The sequence below is a fragment of the Pipistrellus kuhlii genome, unplaced genomic scaffold, assembly GCF_014108245.1.
Source record: "Pipistrellus kuhlii isolate mPipKuh1 unplaced genomic scaffold, mPipKuh1.p scaffold_m20_p_71, whole genome shotgun sequence".
In the NCBI taxonomy this organism is placed as follows: domain Eukaryota; kingdom Metazoa; phylum Chordata; class Mammalia; order Chiroptera; family Vespertilionidae; genus Pipistrellus; species Pipistrellus kuhlii.
This window is the reverse complement of record NW_023425575.1, coordinates 1,004,758-1,022,819: the sequence shown is the minus strand read 5'-3', so window position 1 is coordinate 1,022,819 and position 18,062 is coordinate 1,004,758. Positions and strand designations below refer to the sequence as shown.

General features: G+C 41.1%; 2 protein-coding genes and 1 long non-coding RNA gene across 5 annotated transcripts in view; 2 read left to right on the top strand and 1 right to left on the bottom strand.

The window, feature by feature from the left end:
• Window positions 1-18,062, top strand: part of LOC123651687 (zinc finger protein 271-like) — a 49,108-nt gene that overhangs the window by 20,774 nt on the left and 10,272 nt on the right. The gene's annotated exons all lie outside the window — the stretch shown is intronic.
• LOC118710253 lies at window positions 320-17,559 on the bottom strand. The gene is made up of 2 exons (XR_004985351.2): window positions 17,492-17,559; window positions 320-453 (listed from the first exon to the last, which is right to left on the bottom strand). It is a non-coding gene; the product is annotated as an uncharacterized LOC118710253 (long non-coding RNA).
• On the top strand, window positions 6,856-14,526 carry LOC123651688 (zinc finger protein 345-like). The gene is made up of 3 exons (XM_045575987.1): window positions 6,856-7,043; window positions 8,863-8,989; window positions 11,082-14,526. Exons 1-3 carry the CDS (start codon window positions 7,008-7,010, stop codon window positions 13,034-13,036), a joined length of 2,118 nt encoding a protein of 705 aa, XP_045431943.1. The 5' UTR covers window positions 6,856-7,007; the 3' UTR covers window positions 13,037-14,526.

The following is an 18,062-nucleotide window of genomic DNA, read 5'->3' as shown; positions in this document are numbered from 1 at the left end:
CACATAAGAGTGCAGATGTGAGAAATTTCTTATATTTGTAGGAAATGTAGTTTCTTAGAACTTCACAAAATTTGTGAATCCTTATTTTTCTGAATGGTATCTCATACATTGCTGACCCATATTATGTAGTGTGTGTTTGCTGTTGTGTGTGTGTTGCTTATGTTGGAACACTATGTAATTATGTTGCACTTTGTATCATACAGAGATGTCCTTTCAAGATCTATGTCGCTGCATATTTCTGTTGCTGAATAAATTTCACCTGAATCACCTATCAGGTCCCACAGTTGGCATCAATCACCATCCTCATGTGCCTAGTGAAGCTAACTCTGTTGCCTAATTAGTTGAAGAAAATTAGGAATGCCCGAGTTCTTAGTTCTTACTTGTTTCCCTGTCATGAGTTGCCACAAAGGACTGATTCCTGTTGGCCCCAGTAAACACAATGTTGTACAGTTACTGCTTCAACAGTTTCTGCCATTTTCAGGAACACACTCTCCCTAGATGCCAGTGATGAATTTATTGAGTGCCTAAGTCATCAACTGTCAGTCTCAGGTCTCTTTCTTTGCAAAATAATGAAGGCCTTTTCTAACACTTGTTTAATTTTGGTGTTTTATTTACTGAGTGTGTTAATTTATAAGGAGACCTGGGCTCTCCAAGTACGGTGATATGAAAAACTCTTATGTGGTCTCCAAAACTTTTGTCATTGAGGAAAGACTATGGTGTAGTAATTAATTAGCTCAGCACTTTTTGCCAAATTTACATTGCTTTCCTTTATTTACCTAGGAAACATTGTGGACTCTAGTCCTCATGTGAAGAGGGATACTATGAGACACAGACATCATTCCAAAGAGGGGGTAGCTGTGAGAATCTCAAGTATGTCTGGGAGCTGTGTGAATTTTTTTCTTGTTTTCGGGGGATGCTAAGACATTTGAGGGAAACCTCCTGCCCAGGTCTTGCAGAGGGCCATTTGCCCTAATGCCTTCAATTCTATGGGTGATGGTCACAGGTTGGAGTACCATGACAGTGAGGAGAAACCCTTTCACTGCAGAAACACTGAGCTAATTGTTGTTTGGAATTGTCTTCATCTAAGCCTGCAAACAGAAATTTTGTTGAGGAAATGACTACAGGAGTATTGTGCACACACATCTGAGAAACTACCTGCATGTTTATATTCTGTGCAGCAGCAGTTTTTGTCATTGATTATAATCAAGAGGTTTGTGGCTTCCTGTTGCTTCTCAGATTTTCCCATCAGATTTTCCCATTGGTGCTCTGGCAGCAAAACTAAGAGGAAAAGAAAGTGTGTCTTTTGACCTGAGATATAGCTTTTGTAACCCAGTAAGCATTCTCGTGGGTTTGGGTGAAAGTTCTTTATTGTTTTTTACATTTTTGTCATTGATATGAGACTTACTCACAGGGAATAAGTATGTCAATTGAATATAGAGTTGCCAAATCTGTTCCAAAATATGTGTACATATATTTCTTTTATCTTTAAACTTTTTTTAACAGCTGAAATGAGTAAATTGCATGTATAAGTGCAGTGTTTCATAAATCTTGACATGTACATGAAACTGAAATCATCATTACACTCAATACTGATCATATCTGTGACTGTGTAGTTGCTTCATGACCTGCTTTTAATCTGTTTGCTGTTCTTAATAAAGAACTTGACTTTTTCAAAGTATTTCTCAGCTTTAATTATTATTTTATAAATTGTTGGAGATATTTAAAAGATTTTGTAACTCATATTTGTTAATATATTTCATTGATATTTATACAGAGGAAGGGAGAGGGATACATCAATGAGAGGAAAACATCGGTCAGCCGCCTCCTGCACAACCCACAACGGGGATGTGCCTGCAACCAAGGTACATGCCCTTAATTGAATCAAACCTGGGACCTTTCAGTCTGAAGTCCAATGCTCTATCCACTGAGCCAAACCGGTTTCGGCTCATCCCTTTTTTTTTTTCTTCATACATATTCTTTTTGTTGGTGTTAAACTTCACTCAAGGATATTTTTCCATTAAACTTGTTGGAGAGAGGAAGAAAGAAGGAAAGACAGAAATATTGATGTGAAGGAAACATCGATTGGTTATCTCCTGCAACAGCTGTGACTATGGCCCAGGATTGTGACTATGGCCCAGGATGGGAAGGAGTCTGCAACCAAGATATCTGCCTTTGACTGGAATTGATCCCAGGAGCCTTTGGTCTGCAGTCCTATGCTCTATTTAGAGCCAAAGTGGCTAGGGCTCAAGTGGATAGTCATATTTTTGAATATATCACCATCATGTCAATTTTAATGTTTTGTTATTGTTAATAAAGCAGGTACGAACATTTCTGTATAATTCTTTTTCTTTTATTAAATACCCAATATATACTTTATTCATTTTTTGCAGAGAGGAAGGGAAAGGGATAGAGAGTTAGAAACATCAATGAGAGAAACATCAATCAGCTGCCTCCTACACATCCCCCACTGGGGTCGTGCCTACAACCAAGGTACATGCCCTTCACCAACATTGAACCTGGAACCCCTCAATCCACAGGCATTGTCTCTATTCACTGAGCCAAACCAGTTAGGACTCTGTTTAATTGTTTATATGGATATACATGTTATTTATCTTTGTGAGTCAGACATCCCCTGTGGGCTTCTGGACTGCAGGAGGCACAGCCCAGGCTAAGGGATCCCCGAGTGCATGAATTTTGTTCACTAAGCCTCTTGTTTATACATATAAACTAGGAATTCACAATTACATTCATCAGGGAGGATGCCTGTGTCCCAGATGGATTCAGAGTATGGAGCATACAGGAGATAGCAGATAAATGATTCTCTCTCAGCATTGATTTTTTTTCTCTCCAATTCTTTTGAACTCTAACCTCTCCCTGCAGAGACATTCCCAGGCCAGACACTTCTCACTCTCCGATGCCCACGACCACCATTGTTATTGGGTGCATTTTAATAAGGAAATGTGGAAATTGACCATAACTCTACTAAACACACAAGGCCAATAAGAGTGAGTATGCAAATTAATCCAACTAAGATGTCAATGACCATGGAGCAAGCACGAGGCTTGGGTTGCCCCTGGCGATCGAGGAAGCAAAGCTTCCTGCTTGCCCTGGCAGGCCCTATTCTCTGATCTAGGCTACTAAGTTTGAATTATAGAAGATAAATCCAAATTCTTGCTTCCAAATGGCCCTGGCCTTTGCTCAAGGAGGCACTGAAAAAAAGAAAGAAGGAAGGTATGGGAGATTGGGTCACCTGTGTGTGATCAGGCCAGGAATGGACAGCAGTTGTGGGTGATGAGGCTGGGGGGGGGGGGGCCTTTGCTTTGCTTGACTTTTATATATATAGATGTTTGCTTATTATTTCCAGAAAATGAATCTAACATGTTACCTGCAATAAACATTAATATCTCAAGAAAACTGAGCACAGGTCTTCTGTTGATTTATAGAGGCAATGTTCTTTTTTTATTTCATTTATTTTTTAAAATTTCTTTGTTGATTAAGGTATCACACATTTTTTCCTCATCTCCTCGTTCCCATCCCAAACCCCTCCCCACGCATGCCCATACCCCACTGTTTTTCCTGACTTCTGGGTAGGCTCATATGGATGCACACAAGTCTGGTTGATCTCTCCCCCTTATCCCCACCCTACCTTACCTTCCCTCTGAGGTCCCACTGCCTAATCTATGCTACCTTGTCTCCAGGTCTATTCTTGTTCATCACTCTATGTTGTTCATCATTTCCCCAAATGAATGAGATCATGTGATAATAGAAATACTCTTATAAAACCGATGATGAGACAAACAATTATGATTATGTTGAAAGGCAAATGAATCAGTCTTTTCTATAAAATTTACTTGCAATTCTTTTTCATTTTTTTGCCCAAGGATTTTCCTTTGGCTTGTTTTGACCCCATGTATGTTTTACATGGGTGTCTTCTGTTAGCATTGCAAATGAAAATTAATTTTCTAAAGTAAAAATTTTCTAGATGTAATTTACTTAAAAGATATTTTCCTTACATGATATACTTTTTCTATTCCCCCTCCCTTTTTTTTAAAAGAGAGAATATGAGGATTTTATTTTTTTAATATATTTTATAAATTTTTTACAGAGAGGAAGGGAGAGATTTATTTAGAAACATCTATGAGAGTCATAATTCAGCTGCCTCTTGCACGCCCCCTACTGGGGATGTGCCTGCAACCAAGGTACATGCCCTTGTCCAGAATGGAACTCAGGATCCTTCAGTCCTCAGGCCAATGATCTGTCCATTGAGCCAAACTGGTTTTGCCCCTCCCCCCGTTTTTTTAAAATATTTTTTTATTGATTTCAGAAAGAAAGGGAGAGGGAGGTTCCAGGTTCAATACTGGTCAGGGGCATTTACATTGGTTGTAGGCACATATCCGGTAAGGGTTGTGCAGGGGGCAGATGGTCAATGTTTCTCTTTCATTGATGTTTCTGGTTCTTAATCACTTTCCCTTCATCTTTGTAAAAAAATCAATAAAATATATTTTAAATAAGTAAATATTTTAGTTCATTTTTAAATTATTTTTTATTGATTTCATGGAGCTGGGGAGAGGGAGAGAGAGTTAGAAACTTGAATGAAGCCAAAAACAGTTTGGCTCAGTGGATAGAGTGTAGGCCTGCAGACGGAAAGGTCCCAGGTTCGATTCCGGTCAAGGGCCTGTACCTTAGTTGCAGGCACATCCCCAGTAGGGGGTGTATAAGAGGCAGCTGATGGATGATTCCCTCTCATCGATGTTTCTAACTCTCTATTCCTCTCTGTAAAAAATCAATAAAATATATATATTTTTAAAATGGCACAGCCAGAATGGATTAGTGGTTCCACATGGACCTATGATCCAGGAGTTCACAGTTCCATTCCCAATCAGGGCACATTCTTGTGCCCCAGGTTAGATCCCCTAGTATGGGGAAAGCAGGAGGCAGCTCATCATTGATTCTCTCTCATTATTAATGTTTTTTTTCTCTCTCTCCTCCTGGCCTTCCAGACTCTTCCTGCAGAGACATTCCTTGGCCAGACATTTCCTATTCTCCAGATGCCCACAAGCACTGTTGTCTTTGGGTTAATTTTAGTAAAAATGGGACCTATAAGAAGTCACTGACTCTGCTGCAAAGAGGCAAATGCTGTCTTCACTTTGCTCTCATCGTGGTGTGCCCCACTTGGGAATCCCCAGCAGACCGGCTAAAGCTCCCTGAATCTCAGTTGGCTCAATGTGACATGCAGATGGTGGCCTTCCAAGATCAATAAAAGTAACAAGCTAAGTTCTTTTTTCTTAAAATATATTATTTTTTCACAGCGAGAAAGGGAGAAGGATAGAGAGTTAGAAACATAAATGAGAGAGAAACATTGATCAGCTGCCTCCTGCACACTCTCTTACGAGTTCTAGTTGCCAGGATTCCCAGTTAGATATTTAAACATTTTCTCTTAATTCGCCCAACAACCTGGAAAATTGGAAACTCATATAATTGCTGGTGGGAGAAAAAAACCAGTATCAGAGAAATGAAGTCAGCTCCCCAAGTTGACACCACAGACAAGTGTCAGGTTGAAGGGGCTGGATTTTAACCATTATTTTCTCCAGTGTCAGACACAGTCTCTACCGCTGATGAGCAGCCCTCCCTGGAGCAGGTACAGGATGAGGACCAGGATGGCTCAGCTGCAGCTCCTGTTTCCATGGTTACACTTATGCGTTTCCTCCCGTTCCCTTTACATCTCAGAGCCCTCTCCCTGGGCCTCTCTGTGTTCAGGGGGACGCCATCATTTCTCAGCTGCAGTGGTTTCTCCAGGGGAACCTTCTTTCAGGGTGAGATGCTGTTTGTCTCTCTCCCCTTTGATCCCAGTACAGTTTGAATCTCAGGAGACCTCAGTCAATTGAACTGGATCTCTGTCTCTCCATCAGCAACTATTTGTCCCAATTTCTGCACGATTAAAGATTACATCAAGGGATGCCTGAGATGAAGGCCCCAGAACTTTTCCTGGGATCTATTTGGGACAAGGATATATTCATAGAAGTGAAGCACTGGATCAAATGCAGTCCCATATTAATTTTTTCGTGAAAACACCAAACGGATTTCCATAATGGCTGCACCAGTTTGCATCCCCACCAGCAGTGTACTAGGGTTCCCTTTTTTCCAAATTCCTCCCTTTGCACTTGTCCTTTGTTGATTTGTTGATGGTAGCCGTTCTGACAGTGGTGGGGTGATACTTAACTGTTGCTGTAATTTGCATCTCTCTGATGATTAGTCAGTTTGAGCATTTTTTTCACATGTTTCTTGGCCACCATATCCACACTGCAGCCCAGGCAGAGCTGACACTTTGGATGGCATCAGAAGCAGATGCTCTTATGAGTGTCTGTTTTGTGACATTAACATTGTATAATGGGTTCAATGGAGGCAGGTTAGATCCAGTTAGAGACTTGAGCAACCTCCCCAGCTACAATTGGCTGGAAGGAGACACATGCTATAGGCTTGAATAAAGAAACAATGCCTTCCCTTCAGGAAGAGCAGGTACTGAAGAAAGATATGCAAAACCAGCCTCACAGATTCAGGAGAAACAAACAAACTCGGCCCAGACATCACCTCCCCTGAAGACGCTAGAGGACCCTGAGTATACTTGGTGTGTTCTTGGGCCAGTCCTACAGTCAACTGAGAAACGTCTGACCCTGGCATTGGAGCGGGGAAACTACATTACCCACAAGGCCATGCATGGAACGCCAACAGGCTCAGCCAATTGGGGCTTAGACAAGGCATTTCCGTTTGGCCGCTTGTGTGGGGCGGGACCCAGTCGTCTTGGCGGTTTCAGTCTCGCGAGGCGTTATCTCAGGAGTGGAGACCGGTGTTCCCGCCTCTCAGCCTATGGCGGGAGCCTCCCGTGGTGCTCAGCGCTCACACGTGGGGTTGGAGCTCGGAGTCACCGCTCGGACCCCCGCCAGGGCCGGGGCAGGCCCCGCCATTCCTGCCGCGGCTTCTGCACCGGCCTCGCTGGCACTACGAGCGCGATGGCGGAGCCGGTGGTGCCGAGTCGCGGGGCTGAGGTGAGTTCCTGTCCCCCAGGCCTTCCCGCCTCCTCACCCCGCACCCCACAGCCCGGTGCGGGCCTGTCCCTCCTGCAGCTCCGTCCGCGGGGAGGACCGTGAGGAAGGCGGAGGGGAGGGAGGAGCGCGGTGGCTTCTGAGGACACAGCCAGTGCGGGGCGTAGAGGACAGGGGTGCCCGGCCTCTGAGGTTCCCCTGAGGGTGTGGCTGTGAGGATCGGCGGGCAGATCAGAGGCTGCAGGGAGGACGTCACAGCCTCATGGGGGCTTTCCCGGCTGTGGGGTCCCTCAGGGGCCTGGGGTGGTCCTGGACCCGCTGGAAGACAGGCTTCTCCACATGCCATGTGCCAAGTTCACGGGGGAGTCCAGCGAGACCCAGTGGCATTGGAGCAGGAAGGGGGCAGAGCTGAGGGAATGAACCAGGGGATTGAAAATTGGAAGAGGTTGTTAACTTAAAAAAAAAAAAAAAAAAAAAAAAAAAAAACCAAAAAAAAACCCCACATTTAATCCTTTAAGGAATTTTTGTGAGTTTATTTGAGCCAAACTGTCGACATATGTCGGGAAGCAGAACCTCAGTGGAGATGAGGCTCCCTAGAATGGCGGTTTATATTTATACATTGCAATCAAAGGAGGCACATAGGTGGGTTAAATGAAATAAATTGGTAATAGATTAAGGAGGTGGGGTAAAAGTAAAGAGGTGGGAAAGCCCAAGGATTGGGTTAAAAGTAAAATGATGGACACATACTTAGGTGGGTGTGGAAACAAGATAACAATGAAGGAATTTGTGGTATTTATCCTGTAGCGCAGTGTTTTTCAACCTTTTTTGGGCAAAGGCACACTTGTTTCATGAAAAAAAATCACGAGGCACACCACCATTAGAAAATGTTAAAAAATTTAACTCTGTGCCTATATTGACTATATATAAAGTAATTCTCTTGAATAGGAATCAAATAAACACAAAGAAAGTATTTTATAATTACTTTATTATGAAATATTAAGTAAACAAAATAGTGAAAAATTATAAAATTCTTGTCTGCACCTACGGCACACCAGGCAACATCTCATGGCACACTAGTGTGCCGCAGAACAGCGGTTGAAAACGCTGCTGTAGCACATCACATTTGGTTGTGCCCCAGGGGCTCCAGAAAAAGAGAAGGTACAAGTTACCCAGACATTTCAAGGGTATGTTATCATAGATGCAAAAATACAGATAGGCTCAGTTAAGGAAAAGCTTGACCTTGGCAATGAAGATACCGGCATAGGATGTAATTGCCCACCATCACTGTCTTTAGATAAAGTTTAATGTCAGACCATCCTTTGGTTCCATTAGGTCTCTGAGTTTGCAAAACTGCCATGCAGGCCTCCCCTGAGCTTGTCAGGTCAGCATGTGGCCCCTTTTGTCCACAAGGTTAAAGATTACCCTGCGGTGTGCACGTCTGGAGGAAGTGCGAGCTGATTGTTCCCTGGACCTGGTGTGAGGACTTACATGTGAAGCAGAAAGTCACTCTTGGCTTTGTTTTGGAGGCATGGTCTAGGAGATTGCAGTAGAATTGCTTGGCAGGAAGGCTAGGACCCTGCGGGCATTGCCCAGAGCTAAAGTCACATTGCTCTCTACCTTCCCCTCTCCCAGTCCTTCCCACCCAACCCTGCTGCTCTGCTGAGGGCAATCCCAGTGAGTAATGGGATTGTGATGAGAGCAGTCTGCACTGGCATTACGGTGTGGTTTGTCCTGGAGGAGGTTGAGGGTGGGGAATGATTGTCAGGAGAATTACTGGTTCTTAGAGAGACAACTCTGGTGTCAATTGTCTCCATTCTGACAGGTTGGCGTGACCTTTGAGGACATTGCCCTGTACTTCTCCAGGAAAGAATGGCGCCTCCTTGATGAGGGTCAGAGACAGCTGTACCTGAATGTGATGTGGGAGAACTTTGAACTTGTATCTTCCCTGGGTAAGACCCTCACTTTCAAATGACCTGGACTTGGCTTTGGGATTTCCCAGGCCCCATCCCCCAGGATGTGCTGTATCCTCCCTTGTAGACTGTGGTTCTGCTTGATTTTCTAGTTTCCTGGGTAGTTGCTGTTCTTTGGAGGTTTGCTCTGCATCTATTGCTACTTTCTATTGCTGAAGCTCTAATTCTCCCTGCTGTACTACATTCACAGGGAAGGGCTTGAGGTTGATAGTGTTGCATGAAGCATGAGGGATTCTACTTTTTTTTTTCAGGGAGGAAAGCATTTTCTGTATTCCTGTTGGTCATTTGTACCTATTTTTGTGAAGAAGTGTTTCTACATCCTTATCCTGGTTAATATCAATTTTTTTGTGAAACATTCTTTTCACTACCTTGTATATTTTATATATTAAATGCTTATAACATACAGGTACACATGTTGTTGCATGTGCTTAATTGTGCTTCTCAGATATTCCTCCCCCACACCTGCTTTTCTACAAAGTCCATGTATTTGCAAAGTTGGGTTCTGCAAGTCTAGTGCCACCATGTTTGAATCATGGACCCTTTGGTACGCATGATGATGCTCCAATCAACTAAGCCATACCTGCAAAGACATTCAGTGTTTTATAAACACTAAATTTTCCAGTACTGTTTGAAGAAGAGGCCACTAGGGGTAATGATAACAAAATCACAGTGGCTTGTGGAAGGATCTATGATCCATTTTTTAATTTTTTTATTGTAGGTATCTTTAAATATCTTTGTTTAACCAGTTGTTGTTTTTTTACATGCCTTTTATACAATTCTTTTTTATATGTGTTCCGTTATCCTGTTCACTTTCATGGTACTCTTATTCTCATTTCCTGTGTGATGCTTTGGTCATGGATCGCTATTTACTTACACTGGGATGAGGGAAGATGCTCACATCGCTGATCCTGCCATCTTGCTGATGTCACTCACATAGATCTCTTGTCTGTGATCTCATTTGTCCTTTGTAGATCTGCCATAATTTTGACCATCCAACTGTTCTGTTTTTCTTTGAAGATTTGCATCATTTATCTAATGCAATGACTCAAATGCATGTTAGGGGAAGAATCATTTGTGCATCACAGAAGAAGTACGACTTACTTCTGCACAGTTGTCTCACGGGCAGTCTTGCCTTGGTGAAGGGTCAATGGGGAGGAATTTTTGGCTGCCCGTTGTTATATTCATAGCTAGAAATCCAGTGCTTTCTTACAGTTGCCCATTCCTCAGCTAATTATGGTTCTTTGTGTTTTTTGATTTTTTGTCAACTCCTCTTTTTTTTTTTTTTTTTGTTTTTTTTTTTTTTTTTTTTTTTTTTTTTTCCAACTACTCAGTTTTAATAGCGATCATTTTTACTGGGATTCCTCGAAACCTTAACTTTGGACTTTGTACCTCTGTGTCTTTTACGAATCTCTTTACTACAAACCAACATTGGTCCATGCTTGTAGCACCTTGTAGTGCACACATGTTATTAAATTGATGTTGAATATCATGTGCCCTAATACAATTAATTTTTATGGCTTTGAGCAGCTATAAATTTTTCTTCACAGACTCACATGGTCAGCATGAAAGATCCTAAAGGAATCCATTTGTGCAGGAACAATGAGTAGCGCCTCCTTCTCTTTGTATCCCATCTTGTACTTCTGTCCTCCTCTTGGTGAGCTTTTCATAATCTGATTTTTTTTAATATATATTTTATTGATTTTTCACAGAGAGGAAGGTAGAGGGATAGAGAGCTAGAAACATCGATGAGAGAGAAACATCGACCAGCTGCCTCCTGTACACCTCCGACTGGGGATGTGGCCGCAACCAATGTACATGCCCTTGACCGGAATCGAACTTGGGACCTTTCAGTTCGCAGACTGACACTCTATCCACTGAGCCAAACCGGTTTCAGCATCTACTGATTTTTGTGGCCACATTATGTGGAACAGCAATTTCTTCATTGTACACCTCACTTGTCTTAACAATTTTTCTTTGGAATCAGGCCTAGTCATGACAGAAACATTTGTGGTGAAGATACTCTGTTTTCCTAAGGTCAACATGCACTTCACCTTCCTTTCCTCTTGTTCAGGTTGCTGCTGTGGAGCAGAGAATGTGGAGGCACCAAGAAAACAGAAGGTTTCAGTAAGAGAATTACAGGGAAGGAATTCCAAGGTAGCCTTGTCTTCTCAGAAGAGACATCCCTGTGAGAGTTGTGGGCTCACCTTGGGAAACATTTTCCATGTGATGAAGCTTCAGAGAACACAGAACGGACAGATACTGTTGAGGTGTGGGGCATGTGCAGAACAGTTTTCCTTTTGTGTAAAAGGTGACCAACAGCATGTGAGAGAGAAGATTTTCATTACAGATGTGGACACGATCTCACATGCAAACAGTCGCAATTTCAATGAGTCCCAGAATCGTTTCACACGTGGGGAGGTTGGGCAGGGTGTCCTTTTCAAATCAGGACATAGCCACCTCAAGGCTACTCTCACCAGCGACAGTGCAAATGCTATCTCAGCACAAGAGATGACTTTTCAAAAGAAAAAAAATTACACCAAAGAAGATAACAGCCACCTTTGTAGTCATCAGAGAGTTCACAGTGGAGAAAAGCCTTATAGATGCAGTGACTGTGAGAAAGCTTTTACCACTAGCACTCAACTTCATAGGCATCAGAGAGTTCACAGTGGAGAAAAGCCTTATAAATGCAGTGCATGTGGTAAGTCTTTTGCAAGGAGCATTTATCTTAAATATCATCAGAGAGTTCACACAGGAGAAAAGCCTTATAAATGCAGTGACTGTGAGAAAGCTTTTACCACTAGCACTTACCTTCATAGGCATCAGAGAGTTCACACAGGAGAAAAGCCTTATAAATGCAGTGCATGTGGTAAGTCTTTTGCAATAAGCATTCTTCTTCTATATCATCAGAGAATTCACACAGGAGAAAAGCCTTACAAATGCAGTGAATGTGGGAAGTCTTTTATAAGGAACATTTATCTTAAATATCATCAGAGAGTTCACACAGGAGAAAAGCCTTATAAATGTAGTGACTGTGAGAAAGCTTTTACCACTAGCACTTACCTTCATAGGCATCAGAGAATTCACACTAGAGAAAAGCCTTATCAATGCAGAGAATGTGAGAAGAGTTTTACAGGAACCATTGATCTCCAGCGTCATCAGAGAGTTCACACAGGAGAAAAGCCTTATAAATGCAGGGAGTGTGGAAAATGTTTTAAAACTAACACCAACCTTTGTAGCCATCAGATTGTTCACAGAGGAGAAAAGCCTTTTAAATGCAGTGAATGCGGGAAATGTTTTAAAAGTAACAGCCACCTTTGTAGTCATCAGAGAGTACACAGTGGAGAAAAGCCTTATAAATGCAGTGATTGTGAGAAAGCTTTTACCACTAGCACTCACCTTCATAGGCATCAGAGAGTTCACAAAGGAGAAAAGCCTTATAAATGCAGTGCATGTGGTAAGTCTTTTGCAAGGAGCATTTATCTTAAATATCATCAGAGAGTTCACACAGGAGAAAAGCCTAATAAATGTAGAGAATGTGGAAAATGTTTTAGAACTAATTCTGACCTTCATAAACATCAGAGAATTCACACTGGAGAAAAGCCTTATCAATGCAGTGAATGTGGTAAGTCTTTTGCAAGGAGCATTTATCTTAAATATCATCAGAGAGTTCACACAGGAGAAAAGCCTTATAAATGCAGTGAATGTGGAAAATGTTTTAACACTAACAGCCACCTTTGTAGTCATCAGAGAGTTCACAGTGGAGAAAAGCCTTATAAATGCAGTGACTGTGAGAAAGCTTTTACCACTAGTACTCACCTTCATAGGCATCAAAGAGTTCATATAGGAGAAAAGCCTTATAAATGCAGTGAATGTGGAAAATCTTTTACAACTAATTCTCACCTTCTTAAAAATCAGAGAATTCACACTGGAGAAAAGCATTATAACTGCAGTGTGTGTGTGTCATGTTTTAAAAGTAGGAATGGTCTTCGATATCATCAGAGAGTTCACAGTGAAGAAAGTTGTTAATACAAATAAGGTGAGGTATCTCAACTTAATTTGCAAATTTGCTTTACACAAAATACAATTGTGAAAAAATTGTTATATGTATAGGAAATGTAGTTTCTTCATTAGGACTTAACAATTGTATAAGAAAATATGTGAAGTCACATGCTGGATTATATCTCATATATTTAATCACCTACATTATGCAACTTCCCCCAAATGTTTTTGTTATTGTGTTTGTCAGTATTTATGTTGGAACCATATGTATCAATGTTGTACTTTCCAACATAGAGAGATGTCTTGTCTGCTGTATGTAGTTGCATATTTCTGTTGCTGAAGGTATTTCAACTGAACCTCTTATAAGGTACCTTCAGATGGCCTCATCACCATCCTCATGTGCCCAGGGAAGCTACCTATGCTGTCTAATTTGATGAAGAAAAGTAGGAATACCTGAGCCCTTAATTTTTCCTTGTTTCCTTATCTAAAATAGCCACATAAGAATGAATGCTGTTGGCTGCAGTGACTATGATGTGGCAGAACTGCCATGTTGACGGACACACTTTCCATAGATACTAATGATGATTTTATTGAGGGCCTAAGGCATGAATGGTAGAACTGCCAGTCTCATCTCTTTCTTTGCAAAATAATGAAGGCTTTTTCCTGGATTAGGTGTTGTGTTGACTTTATGGTTAGTTTACAAGGAGATCTCGGCTCTCCAAGCACAATGATATGAAAAACTTTTATGGTGTCTCAAACATTTTTTCCCTTGGGGTGAAGGCTATGGTATAGAAATTAGTTCAGCAGTTTTTTGTCCAATTTACCTTGCTGCCCATAAATTCCCAGGGAGTCTCTAATCCTCATGTGAAGATGAATGCTTTGAGACACAGATCACCCCAAAGGTGGGGTATATATGGCAACCTGAAGAATTTCTGTGAGCAGCATGAATTGTTTTCTTGTTTTGAGGGAATACTAACATATTTGAAGGGAAGCTTCTGCCCAAGTGTTGCAGAGGGCCATGTGCCCCAATGCCTTCAATTCCATGGGTGATGGTCACTGGTTGGAGGACCATAGCAGTGAGGGGAAACCCTTTCACTGTAGAAACACTGACCCAGTTCTTGTTGGATGAAACTGTAGCCCAGTAGATGGAATGGTCCTCATCTAAACCTACACCCAGAAATTTTTTTGATGAAAAGACTACAGGAGCTGTGTGTATACACATGAGGGACTGCAGGGTTGTGTATCTTCTGTAGAGCAGTCATTGTCATTGATTATAACCAAGTGGTTTTGTGGCTTTCTGTATCCTCTGAGATGTTTCCATCTGAGCCATTGGTGCTCTGGCAGCAAAACTAAGAGGAAAAGAAAGGGTGTCATTAGACCTGAGATATAGCTTTTTGTGACCCAGTAAGCATTCCAGTGTGTTTGGGTGAAAGTTCTTCATTGTTTGTTACATTTTCTATCACTGAGATGAGATCCTCAGCCAGAGGGTATAAGTATGTGAATTGAATATAGAATTGCCAAAACTATTCCAAAATAGATGAAAATATATTTCTTTTATCTTGAACCATTATTTTAACAGTTTTAATGAGTAAATTGTATGTGCTAAGTGTAGTGTTTCATAAATCTTGATATGTGCATGAAACTGAGACCATCATGACACTCAATATTGATCATATATTTGACTATGTAATTGCTTCCTGACCTCGTTTAACCTGTTTACTGTTCTTCACAGCTTTTCTAGTAACTGTATTTGCTTTCCATTTCAATAAAGATCTGGGCTTTTCCCAAGTTATTTTTCTGCTTTATTATTTCATAAATTCTTGGAGATTTTGAAAAGATATATTAGTAACTTATTTTTCTTTTTATAGACATTCTTATTGTTGATGTTGTTAAACCTCACCCTAGGATATTTCCATTGATTTTTAGGGAGAGTGGAAGAGTGAGGGAAAGAAAGATAGAAACATTGATGTAAAGGGGAAAAAAACGATTGGTTGCCCCCTGCATCAGCTGTGACAATGGCCCGGGATGGGAAGGAGTTTTCAACCTAGGTACATGCCTTTGACTGGAATCCATCCAGGGAACCTTTGGTCTGCAGACTTTTGAAATATGACCTTGGTATCTTAATGAGAATTGCAGTTAATTATAGATTACTTTGGATACTATGGACATTTAGTGATGTTAATTCCACCAATCCATGAACACGGAATATTTTTCCATTTGGTTATATATTCTTCAAAACCTTTTTTCAATGTCTTGTAGTTTTTGGAGAACAGGTCTTTTACCTCCTTAGTTAAGTTTATCTTTAGGTATCCTGAAATTTTTGTTGCAATGGTAGATAGTATTGTTTGTTTGTTTATCTTTTTTTAAAAACATCAACCATTTCTTTTTTTAAAATTCTTTTTTTTTTAATTTTTAAATATGTTTTATTGATTTTTTACAGAGAGGAAGCGAGAGGGATAGAAAGTTAAAAATATCAATGAGAGGAAGTAATCGATCAGCTGCCTCCTGCACGCCCCCTACTGGGGATGGGCCCGCAAACAAGGAACATGCCCTTGACTAGAATTGAACCCCGGACTTTTCAATCCACAGGCCATTGCTCTATCCACTGAGCCAAACCGGCATTGGCTGTTTATCTTTTTTTATTTTTTATTTTTATTGATTTTCCGCAGAGAGGAAGAGAGAGAAAGAAACGTCGATGAGCCGAGACCGGTTTGGATCAATGGATAGAGCTTCGGCTTGGGGACTGAAGGGTCCCGGGTTCGATTCCGGTCAAGGGCATGTACCTTGGTTGCGGGCACATCCCCAGTAGGGGGTGTGCAAGAGGCAGCTGATCGATGACTCTCTCTCATCGATGTGTCTAACTTTCTATCTCTCTCCCTTCCTCTCTGTACAAAATCAATAAAATATATTTTTTAAAAAAAAAGAAAGAAAGAAACGTCGATGAGAGAGAAACATCAACCAGCCACCTCCTGCACACCCCCCAGTGGGAATGTGCCCGCAACCAAGGTACATGCCCTTGACAGGAATCGAACCTGGGACCCTTCAGTTCGCAGACCGACGCTCCATCCACTGAGCCAAACCAGTTTCTTCTGTTTGTCTTTTGATTATTGGTGTGTAAAAAACCCATAATTTCTTTGGTGTTAATTTAGTATTCTGCTGCATTGCTGAATTCACTTATTATATTTAGTATTTTTTTTATAGAGTCCTTAGGGTTTTCTCAATGCTGTTTCAACAGGTGGGATTATGTTTCATAGGAGAAAGTATTATTACAACAGAAAAGAACATAAGAAAAACATTAGTTGCAACCACAATTTTATTCCGGAAAAGGATTTCCATGCAGGAAGTCAGTGTTTTGTGTACTCTTAATGTGGAAAATATTTAACAAATTTTCTAGCTTTCATGAAAAATAGCCTGGTCACACTGGAGAAAGACCTTTTCAATGAAAGCTTTTAGCAATGGTAGCATCCTAGTTGATCAGCAAGCTTTGCATACTGGAGAAAGGTATTATGAGTGCAGTGAATGTGGCAAAGCTTATACCACGAGCAGTGCCTCCATTATGATCAGAGAGTTCACACAGTGAAAGGCCTTCTGAGAACAATGAATGTGGGAAATATTTTACCAGTAGCAGTAACCTTCATTGTCACCAGGGAATTCACACTGTAGAAAAGCCTTATAAATGTATTAAATGTGGAAAAGCTAACACAGAAGCTCTAAAGTTCCTTATCAGAGAGTGCACACTGGAGAAATGCCTTATCACTGCAGTGAATGTGGAAAGTGTTTTATCACTAGCACTGCACTTCATTGTCACCAGAGTTCACACTGGCCCTATGAGTGCAGTGAATGTGGAAAAGCCTTTACAACTAACTCTCACCTACATAAGTGAGTGTGAGAAATCTTTTACCGCTAACACTGAACTTCGTAGTCATCAGAAAGTTCATACAGGAAAAAAGCCTTATAAGTGCAGTGAATGTGGGAAATCTTTTACAAGGTGCTCTGATATCCAATATCACAGAGTTCTAACTGGAGAAAATTCAGTGCTTGTGGGAAATCTTTTCTCAGCAGTAGTCACCTTCATTGTCACCAGAGAATTCGCACTGGAGAAAAGTCTTTTAAATGCAGTGAATGTTCAAAATCATTTACCAATAGCAATGTGCATCATTGTCATTAGACAGTTCTTACAGGAGAAAAGCCTTATAAATGCAGTGACTGTGGAACATCTTTTACCTGGAGCAGTGATCTTTGTCGTCATCACAGAGTTCACACAGGAGAAAATCCTCATAAATGAAAGGCTTTTACAGGTAGCACATGTCTAATATCGGAGAGTTCACACAGGAGGAAAGCCTTATCAATGCAGTGAATACATGAGTCTTTGGTTCTTACTTGCTCTCTCATGAATTGCCACAAGGGACTGATTCCTGTTGGACCCAGTACACATGATGTTGTAGAGTTACTGCTACAACAGTTCCTGCCATTTTCAGGAACACACTTTCCCTAGATGCCAGTGATGAATTTATTCAGTGCCTAAGTCATCAACTGCCAGTCTCAGGTCTCTTTCTTTGCAAAATAATGAAGGCCTTTTCCTTGTTTAATTTTGGTGTTCTATTTACTGTGTGTGTTAGTCTGTAAGGAGATCTGGACTCTCCAAGTATGGTCATACGAAAAACTTTTATGTGGTCTTCAATATTTTTGACGTTGAGGGAAGCCCATGGTGCAGAAATTAACTCATCAGTTTTTTCGAAAGTTACATTGTTTTGCATAATTTTCCTAAGAATCACTGTGCCTGCAGTCCTTATGTGGAGATGGATGCTTTGAGATCCAGAAGGTGGAGCATACAGAAGGCAACTGATAAAATGATTCTCTCTCAGCATTAATTTTTTTTCTCTCTCTCTCTCTCTCTCTCTCTCTCCATCTCCTTTGATCTCCAGCTTCTCGCTGCAGAAACATCCCCAAACCGGACACTTCTCACTTCCGAAGCCCACAGCAACGATGTCTTTGGGTGCATTTTAATAATGAAATTTAGCTAATAAAATAGAAACATGTAAGTTGACCATAC